Here is a 10,178-nt window from a genome sequence, read left to right as displayed (position 1 = left end):
TGTTTGTCAAAGTTGTCAAAGTAGTGCTATATATTGTTTGGAATGTTGGGCTATGAGCTGAAATAGCTATGAGAAACGTTTTACTGTAAGTTACTGTTACACTGAGGTCAAAGCTCAGCGAGCCTCAAAGGGTTTCTATATATATATATAGATTGAAGTAGGTTTTGTTACAGGTCTCTAGTGCGCAGGTACACTTATTTCGCGGGTAAAATGTACCACGTGACATGATGTAATGCTCAACCTGAAATAAGGATAGTTAGTTTTTGTGTTACCATGTAAAGAGATAAGGACAATCCAGAGGAGGGGTTTTGGGTTATAAAAGAAGCCCACACTTCAAAGGTAGAGGGAGAAGGAGGGAGAGGCAGAAGGTGACAGGAGAAAGACGGACCCATCCGACCAGACCATCTACAGACCATCCCGAGACGACTTACACACTACAGCGATGTAAGAGATATGAACTGTTATTTTTTCTATCTGTCTCCATCTATTAACTCAAGCCAAGACAGTTATTTTTCTCTAATGACTGTAACCCTCCAACTCTTATCTGAATAAATTCATAATATGTTTTTGACCTATCTTCGCTCCAATCATTATATACTGGCTATGCAGTTGTCGCCGTAAACCCATTATTTAACATTTGGCGAGCACCAGCCTGAATGATTGTGAAACACAGCTGTTTTCTGTGCAAGGTGATTTTTTTCACGCTGCCTATTCTTGCAGAAGGACTTTTTTTTTCTTTTCTCTCACGTCATTCCCTGCCCTTTGTCCAAGAAGGGGGGTCTGTGGGTTTGTGAGTAATTTCTGTCCAAGTAATGCAGGCAAAGACGATACACTGTGTCCACATCAGAACCTAAGAGAGGGTTAACGCTACAAAGCTGCACGGAGGTCGTATGTGTCAAAGCCATTCCAGGACCATCCATCCAGTCGGTTGGAGCCATCCGAGGACCATATCCATAAGACGGTTGAAGCCATTCCAGGACAACGCATCACATATTGGTGAGAAATGGAGTTTATTCATGATTATTTTAGTAACTGTCATGTAGAGTATTTATTTGATCATACACATAGTGACGCACAGTTATGGTCAAATCTGTACCGGCAATGTGAACTTGAGAATCTTAAGCTAGATAAAAAGTTTTTTACTATAAATCGGTTACAGAAAAAGATACAGAATGTATTGGGTATGGTATACACTTACAATTCCATTGTGGTTGGGGCACAGCCATATGCACACACTATCTGCATGGTGACTGACACACCCATAACAACAGACACGCCCAATACAACAGACACACACGTCACAGATTCAGAAGCAACAGATTGTCCAAATTGTTCGATATTAGCAGAACATATCGAACATCTGGAGGATCAGTTGGAAACAAGAGCAGATTTAATATCAAAACTATGGAAAGATATTAAATATGTATCTGTTAATACGAGACAGAACAAGACAGAAGCTTCAGGTTCAGACATCCCGGACAGGCTGGATACGGCCGAGGACGAGAGTCTGAATGAGGGGGAACTTCGGAAAAAGAAGTTACATGATAAGGCCGCCCGTCTTAACATTAAAATCCATGACCAATTAATGAAAATCATTAAGGACATACCGAAATATGATGATAAAATGGACGCCTTCCATAATGCGGACATTTTTGAGTCACATTCCGATAAATATAATCTAACAAATGAACAGAGAAACAAGACTTATAGGGTATGGCTTCCCTCCCACATGGCAAAAAGGTTACAAGCAACACCTAGGACTGACGAACACAATGACCTGATCCATGACACAAAGGAAGATAGGCTGAGACAGTTAATTCTCTTTACCACAGGAGAGACTACCCCAACAGTCGAATTGTTAGAAAACCTTAAGACACACATACAGGAGGATCCGTTTGTCTTCCTAGTGAAATTCGAGCAAGGATATCGTTTGATAATGGAAATCGGATCTGATCAAGAACCGCCTTCCATGATCAAGGCCTTTGTTAACAAGTTTAAATATTTGGACCCTGCTTCATTCGAAATAGCTTCTAGGATGGAAAGTCTACAAGAGGTCACGTCATTTATTGATAGAATACGTAGACGAATGAAGCAAAATCAGGTAAAATCAAAAATAGCCATGATAGAAGGGACCACTGACACATTAGTATCCCAGGAAAAACAGATCAAAAACAACAAAAGACCGGTGTTGAATTCTAAAAACAAGAATTCAGGGGGGGGTAACAGGAAAAGCACAATTCATTGCTTTTTTTGCGGCCTACCCGGACACCTGAAGTGGGAATGCAAGAAATTCCTGAGGGCGGGAGTTGAGGAAAGGCTGGGTAAGGAGAATGGACTGATGCCAAACACATCCAGTGCCCCTCCCCCATCTTCAGCACCTCCACCTTCATACACGCCCACTCGTACTGACAACAGAAATAACCAATCACCATATACGCCCACTCATACTGACAACAGAAATAACCAATCACCATATGCACCTCTGACCAGACAGATAAGGGAAATGTCCATACAGGGATTGGATGGAAGGGGCAAGACACCTGCTGCTCTTCTCCCTTCTCCATCCTCCTGACTAGCAAAGCCGGTCCCCAGGCTCCATCCACTGGAATTCGTCACTCGAGTTTCAATGGATAGCTGTGGTCGACCATTTTTAAAGGTAAATCTTGAAGGTCAGGAAGTAACATTTCTCCTTGATACAGGTGCGCAATTGAGTGTCACAAATGTTGATTTACATTTAAAGCCAGATTCCCCTGTATGCACAATTGTTGGTTTCAGTGGTAAAAATGGAACAAAGGTGACTTTAGCGCAGGATGTTTCTTTGGAAATACCTGGTTTTTTGAAAACGAAAATGGATATTTGGTGTTGTCAGGATACTGAGAATATAATTGGCACTGATTTTATGGAAAAGCATGGCTGGATTATTGATTTGGGTAACAAAACAGTTTGGAAAGATTCTAACGGTTGTAAGGCGGTAGTTATTGATCCAGATGAATATAGTCATGTCGGGACCATTTGTTTGACCGATGTAGTGTCAGCAGATCATTTGTGGCCTGAAACTGGTGGTGATGAAGTATTGACTGAGTTAGTACAGCGGTTTCCTTCTTTATGGGCTCAGTACAGGAATGAGGTTGGAACAATGAAGGATGTAATTGTCAAAATTGAAGGCCGAGACCCACCTCCTCAGCGTCAGTATAAGTTGCCTCCGGAGTCAGTTGCTCCGATGTCGAAGATTATACAGGAATTGTTGGCTCAAGGTGTAATACGTAAGGCAAATTCTGTCTGTAACAATCCATTGTGGTGTGTTCTGAAAAGCGATGGTAGCTATAGGATGTTGTTGGACTTGAGGATGTTCAATAAGTTTACTCCCAATGTAGCACCGATTGTAGCTGATACACATGACATGATGTCGAGATTGGATGCTAAGGCAAGGTATTTCTCAGTATTGGATATCAGTAATGGTTTTTTCAGTATACCGATTGAGCAAAGTTGCCAATATCGATTTGCATTCAACCACCTCGATCAGCAATTTGTATGCTGTAGGCTTCCTCAGGGGGCTAGTATGTCGCCAAGCATTTTTCATCAGGCGCTAGCGAACGTTTTGTCGAAATTTTCTCGTCCGGAATGTTTATTGCAATATGTGGACGATATCTTGTTGAGCACGGAGGATGAGGAGATGCACGTGATCTTGCTTGCAGAATTGTTTGAGCTGCTGCATGATGCAGGTTTAAAACTGAATACCAAAAAGGTCAAGCTGATGCAGACTGAGGTCAGGTTTTTAGGAGTTCTGCTAAATCCAGGTACACGGCGACCCCTACAGGACAGAATAGAGGCAATTGCATCTCTTCCAATTCCAACATCACACAAGGCACTAAGACATTTTTTAGGGCTTGTAAATTACTCAAGGGATTTCATTGAAAATTTTGCTGACAAAGCCAGACCTTTGTATGATCTTTTAAAAGGTGACAATGATGATTATTTTGGTCCCTGGAGTGTTGAACAGGAAAAAGCTTTCACACAATTGAAACATGATCTACAACACGCACCTGCGTTAAGTATGGTGGAAAAGAACGCACCTTTTGCGCTTCAAGCACACACTTCAGAGACAAGTATCTCTGTGGTTTTGCTGCAGCTGCAAGGGGGGGAATGGAGAATCTTGGGGTACTTCTCTAAGCTTCTCTCACCTGTTGAGAGGGGGTTTGAGGTGTGCGCAAGACACCTGGTGGGAGTGTATTTTGCGATAAAAATCACTCAACACATCATCGGGTTCCAAAAGGTTATTCTCCAAACGCCACATTCCACACTGAAACTTCTCTTTGAGAAAAACATCCCAGGTGTGTCAAATCAGAGATTTGCCCATTGGTTGCTCTCATTGTCTCCAAATCAAATTGAGGTAGATTATAAGGCCAAGTATGTTCTTCCTCAATTGATGCAGTATGAAGGACAAACCCATGATTGCATAGAAACGTTCCATGAACCAAGTCCATCTCTCTTCAGACGACAGTCGGAAGACGCAGATGAACCTGTGTTTGTAGACGGTTCTAGATTTTTTCTGGAAGGACACTATCACACAGGATATGGAATTTTCTATTCCAAGCGAGGACAAGTGGTAAAACACAAGTTACCGAGTCATTTCTCAGCTCAAAGGGCAGAGATAGAAGCGGTAAGAATGGTCCTACAGCTGAATGAAGCTGATGATCAAACTCCAATGGTAATCTACAGTGATAGCTCCTATGTTGTCAGATCCCTAACCGATTACCTGCCTGTTTGGGAAAGGAGAGGCTACGTGGACTCGTCCAACAAAGCCTTGTTGCACCGCGAAACTCTAGAATCAATTTTTGAGATGGCATCTAGGGCCCCAAATAGATTTGCTATAGTGAAAGTCGCTGCACATCAAAGATCTGATGATGAGTTATCTGTAGGAAATGCAACCACAGATGCTCTAGCCAAAGAAGCTGCCCTGACAGGAGAGGAAGTGTTTGACTTTGAACCTTCTGAGAATTCAGCGGTTCAAAGAGCAGACACGTACATACCTTCATTTGCAGAAGAACAGAGAAAAGATCCTTCTCTTGTTATTTTTCTGGATGATCCAAAACCTCCTTTCATCTGTGAAAATGGGGTTTTGTGTCACAGTTCAAATGAAGAATTGCGTCCAGTTGTACCAAAACATCTACAGGTAGAATTCACTCGATACAACCATGAGAGTTTAGGTCACTTGGGACAACAGAAATTGTTAGTCATTCTCAAGGAGAAATTTTATTGGGAAAAAATGGACGAAACAGTTCAAAGTGTTGTACTATCATGTCTCATTTGTGCCCAAATAAATCCAAGACCTAAAGGACAGAAGCCACCACTTCTACGGATCGCACCTGTAGATGGTCCATGGTCTACACTGCAGATAGACTATATTGGTCCTTTACCCTCAGGTAAACATGGTCTCAGGTATGCATTGATTGTGGTAGATGTGTTCTCAAAATGGGTAGAAATATTACCTGTTAGGAAAGATGATGCTTTGTCCACAGCAAGGGAATTGGTACAACATGTCTTTTGTACTTGGGGGATCCCAAGGATGATTACCTCCGATCGAGGTAGCCACTTCACAGGTAAAATCATGCAAACTGCTTGTGCTATTCTAGGGGCACGACAACAATTTCATGTCCCCTATCATCCACAATCTGCGGGAATTGTGGAAAGAATGAATAGGACAATCAAGTCCAGAATTGCAAAGATGCTTTTGGACAAAGGTAACACTTGGGTTGACAAAGTTCCTTTCATACTGATGAGTATAAGAGGTTCAATCTCTTCTACAACTCAATTCACTCCGTTTGAGTTGATGACGGGAAGAAAAATGCCATTGTGGTTTCCACATGAGCCATTTTTATCCACTCCACAAAAAGATGCTATCTCAAGGTCCCAATGGTTGAGATCGCTACAGGAGAACCTGAAAGCGATTCTGCCATATGCGGCATCAAGAATGCAGAAAATGGAGCCACCCTATGAGTCCAAATTCAAGAAAGGTGCTCTAGTGATGATCAAAACCTTTCGCAAGAGTGGTCCATGGGAGTGTAATTGGGAAGGTCCTTTTGAAGTCCTAGAGACTATGGGACAAGTCATGATTCTTGTGCACCGAGTGTCAAATGTGGTAAAAAAGACCCGGAAAACACAAAAAGTGTGGGTTCACGTTGACCAGTGCAAAATATTTGTGACAAAATAATGATACTGCATTTCTTTCCAGGAAGAAATGGATTCCTATACGAACTGGAATAAAGAACCTAAAGACTTTGAAGGAAAGATGACATCAAGCCTTCTGGAGAAAGAACATCTTCCCAAGCTCAAGACAAGCTTCTACGTGATGGGATCTACGTTCCTGCTGCTTTGCTTTATTTTCGTCATTGTTTACATGTTACATCAAGGAACAATCGCCAATGATGTGAATGAACAGACTAGAGAGATTCAACATTCTCGAAGACCAAGAGGATCAGATACACGGAACTTACTGACAGAGGACATCACGGACAATTCTGTGGAGATAACAGGAAATATCTGCATGGGATATGGAACAAAATGTTGCATTGAATTACATTTCATACACGACACAGACATAATATTACATGCGATTGCAGGACCTAAAACTAGATTCACACAATTACAAGGAGAATATGTACACAATAATAAAACGGGTACATGGGAATGTTCTCCTACAGATGTACTATACTGGAACATAGAGATCAGAGGTGATGAACCTGCTGTATGGTCCGGTGATATTACAAATGACATGATTGCAAAGGGAAAGTTTGGAAGATCCAAAACAGAAATTTTGTTAAAAACTCAGGTTTTTGGGAAAATTCTGGATCCTTCTTTACTCTCCATCACAGAAGGAGATAAAGATTGGGTCAAAACATGGAATTTCCAGATAACACGGGAACCTGTGCAAGTTCAGGTATCTGTAGTGTTTACCGTTACTAACACTATAGTTCCGGAAATAAGGGTTTCACCACAGACAGTACATAATAAAGTAAATACATTACCCATAATGTTAAAATGTAACACAAGGTTGAAATTGCCTTCTGAGTCTTTGTTGACATGGACCAAAAATTCATCATTTTTGGGAAGTTTTTTAAACAGTCCAACTAATGTCATTCACAGAGGTCAGATTGGTAATATCAGGTGGATGGATGATACGTTCATTTTTTCCATAGAGAATCCATCTTCCAGGGACTCTGGAATTTACCAGTGTTGCGTTGAAACAAAGACACATTACAGACATTGTAAAGACGTTAGTGTGAATATTTGGTCAGCAGCAGAAAGTGCATGCACAGACACGAGGTTCATGCCGTCTACTCCTTTCCAAATTAATCAATTTCAGTCCAAGTCCTTATTAAGGGATGGAGAATTTATGACAATGGTGTGGACTTTCAATATGTCTCATTGGAAGATCTCTACCAGGTTTCCTCAGTGTCAATCACATCTCATAAACATGGAGATGGGGATAGAACAATGGTTTGGGAAAAGAACAGCTCAGACTAGGAGTAAGAGAGGAGTGTTAGAAGGAATTCTGGGAGGAATTGGGACAGTGGGAAGTCTGACTAATGCCATGAATATACAGACACTTAAGTCAGATTTGGATAATATTGGTTTTATTGGAGGAAAAGGTGTAAAGGTTCAGAAGAGTCTGAATCAACTTCTTGAAAAGATGGTAATGAATACAGCTGCTGTACTAGGCTCTTCCGTGTCACATCTACAGGATGCTACATTAGCTCTCGTGGAAAGCACACACGAAACACAAGTAGCTAAAGCGTGCCTGGAGATACAGGTAGAGTACTCTTCTAATTTAAAGTTGATTGCACAAGCTTTACAGAGTGGAATTACTCCACTGGGAATACTGCGAAATTTACCTGTAGAGTATGATTTTGCATTGAATCATACGGATTTGTGGGTAAATAAGTGGTTAGGATGTGAACGAAACATTTGTGTTGGCACATCGCTAATCCCGGTGATTGGAAGAGAAGGAACTATTGTTCCTGTTACAGTTTTGGGTATACCTGTGAGCAACACACAACAAGTGTTCTATCAACTGCAGTACACAGATTTTGCATTTGATGGAGTGAACACTGAACAAGTAGACATTTCTTCATGTTTGCATTTTGTTTCTAAGGTGATGTGTTTACCTGGACAGGATAAGGTGATTTATCATTCATGTTTTCATAATCATTCTTCTTGTCATGCGAGAATAGAGACTGTACAGACACTACATGATCTGGTGACTCCAGTAAGTCCAACTAAGATATGTTTTCAGGTCATGTCTGAGACAGAGAAGGTTTCTGTTTACTATTCTGCTTGTGTACATAAGGAAAACCTACCTATGGGTTTGTATTGTATAGAAGGAGATGTGAGATCTCTTTCAAAGAAGGAAGGAAGTTTTAATATCACTTCTATAGGAAAGAGAAACTTAACGGCATTTCCGATACAATTCAATTTATCACAGATAAATGATTTTCCTTGGGATATGTGGACAAGTGAAATAAAGAAAGACAAGGGTTTGTTAGATTTATTAACGAAACAGTTAAAGGAAGCAGAAATTATATTCAGACATGAACAAGGTGAATTAAGTGATATTGAACACGAATGGAATGGAATGTCAGGTAGAACTTGGTGGAAGAGTTTTAGTACATCTGTACATTCCTGGTCTCAGTCATCTTTTCAGTCAGCGGTTGGTAATGTTTTATTTAATCCCATCATAATCATATTTTTATTAGTTTTGATGTGTATTATATATCAAGTTTTTGTGATGTGTAGAATTCAGAAGATATATAGGAACATAAAAATAGAAATGAAAAAGGAAGATAACATTCTTAGAGGAATGTTAAATCGCAAGGTGACTTTTTGACAGAAAGTTGCAGATTGGTTTATCAAGTCAAATATTGGTCTAGAATTTCCAACAAGAATGTATGTGATACGAATGATGACACGATTGAGTTAGGGTTTCCCGGGGTTCATCAAACTTCCATATAAGGGGGGACTGTAAAATAGTGAGTTTATGGAGATTGATTCATAGACTGGATTACATATATTCATAAATATATGTATATCGCCCATCCCTTTAAGGATGCCTGTGAGTTGGAAAATGCTAAACCAAAAGTTTGACATGGTAGAACCAAACTCATCTGCTAGTTGTTCATCAAAGCCATCTGACATTGTTTGTCAAAGTTGTCAAAGTAGTGCTATATATTGTTTGGAATGTTGGGCTATGAGCTGAAATAGCTATGAGAAACGTTTTACTGTAAGTTACTGTTACACTGAGGTCAAAGCTCAGCGAGCCTCAAAGGGTTTCTATATATATATATAGATTGAAGTAGGTTTTGTTACAGGTCTCTAGTGCGCAGGTACACTTATTTCGCGGGTAAAATGTACCACGTGACATGATGTAATGCTCAACCTAAAATAAGGATAGTTAGTTTTTGTGTTACCATGTAAAGAGATAAGGACAATCCAGAGGAGGGGTTTTGGGTTATAAAAGAAGCCCACACTTCAAAGGTAGAGGGAGAAGGAGGGAGAGGCAGAAGGTGACAGGAGAAAGACGGACCCATCCGACCAGACCATCTACAGACCATCCCGAGACGACTTACACACTACAGCGATGTAAGAGATATGAACTGTTATTTTTTCTATCTGTCTCCATCTATTAACTCAAGCCAAGACAGTTATTTTTCTCTAATGACTGTAACCCTCCAACTCTTATCTGAATAAATTCATAATATGTTTTTGACCTATCTTCGCTCCAATCATTATATACTGGCTATGCAGTTGTCGCCGTAAACCCATTATTTAACAGCCAGCTCCTCACCGCCGGGACCGGACATCATTTCCCGGACGATGGTCTCCGCAAGCAGCCGCTCTTGGACGGGGTCTGGTACCGGAGACGGAGCCCTTGGGTACGGTATGGGAGACGGGGTTACAGGGTCCCAAAAGAAGCCCCGGTGGTCTTGTTCCAGCCTCTCAGCAAGCACTTCGGCCGGCTCCCGCACGGGGACAGATGGTGCTGCGGCTGTGGCGACGGGCTGAGGTGTCTCCAAGGGAGAATAAGTAATCCCCAGGGGCCGGTTCCCCACCGGTAGCTGGGTGGCGTAAGTTGCCCGTACCTCCGTGGTCGTACCTCCGGTTGCCGCGTTCCAGGTGGTCAA

At 41.3% G+C, this 10,178-nt stretch overlaps 1 protein-coding gene across 1 annotated transcript; it reads left to right on the top strand.

Annotated features, from left to right (window-relative positions):
- Positions 1 to 909: 909 nt before the first annotated feature.
- On the top strand, positions 910 to 9,769 carry LOC142244100 (uncharacterized). The gene is made up of 2 exons (XM_075316297.1): positions 910 to 996; positions 6,233 to 9,769. The coding sequence occupies exon 2, from the start codon at positions 6,239 to 6,241 to the stop codon at positions 8,882 to 8,884; it is 2,646 nt and encodes an 881-aa protein (XP_075172412.1). The 5' UTR covers positions 910 to 996; positions 6,233 to 6,238; the 3' UTR covers positions 8,885 to 9,769.
- Positions 9,770 to 10,178: the final 409 nt, after the last annotated feature.

The sequence above is a fragment of the Anomaloglossus baeobatrachus genome, chromosome 6 (assembly GCF_048569485.1).
Source record: "Anomaloglossus baeobatrachus isolate aAnoBae1 chromosome 6, aAnoBae1.hap1, whole genome shotgun sequence".
NCBI lineage: Eukaryota > Metazoa > Chordata > Amphibia > Anura > Aromobatidae > Anomaloglossus > Anomaloglossus baeobatrachus.
Note: the sequence above shows the minus strand (reverse complement) of the source record. Positions and strands in the feature narration are given on the sequence as shown.

Bases quoted from the DNA above. Each gene is read 5' to 3' on its own strand.
- LOC142244100 (XM_075316297.1), top strand. From the start codon at position 6,239: ATGGATTCCTATACGAACTGGAATAAAGAACCTAAAGACTTTGAAGGA.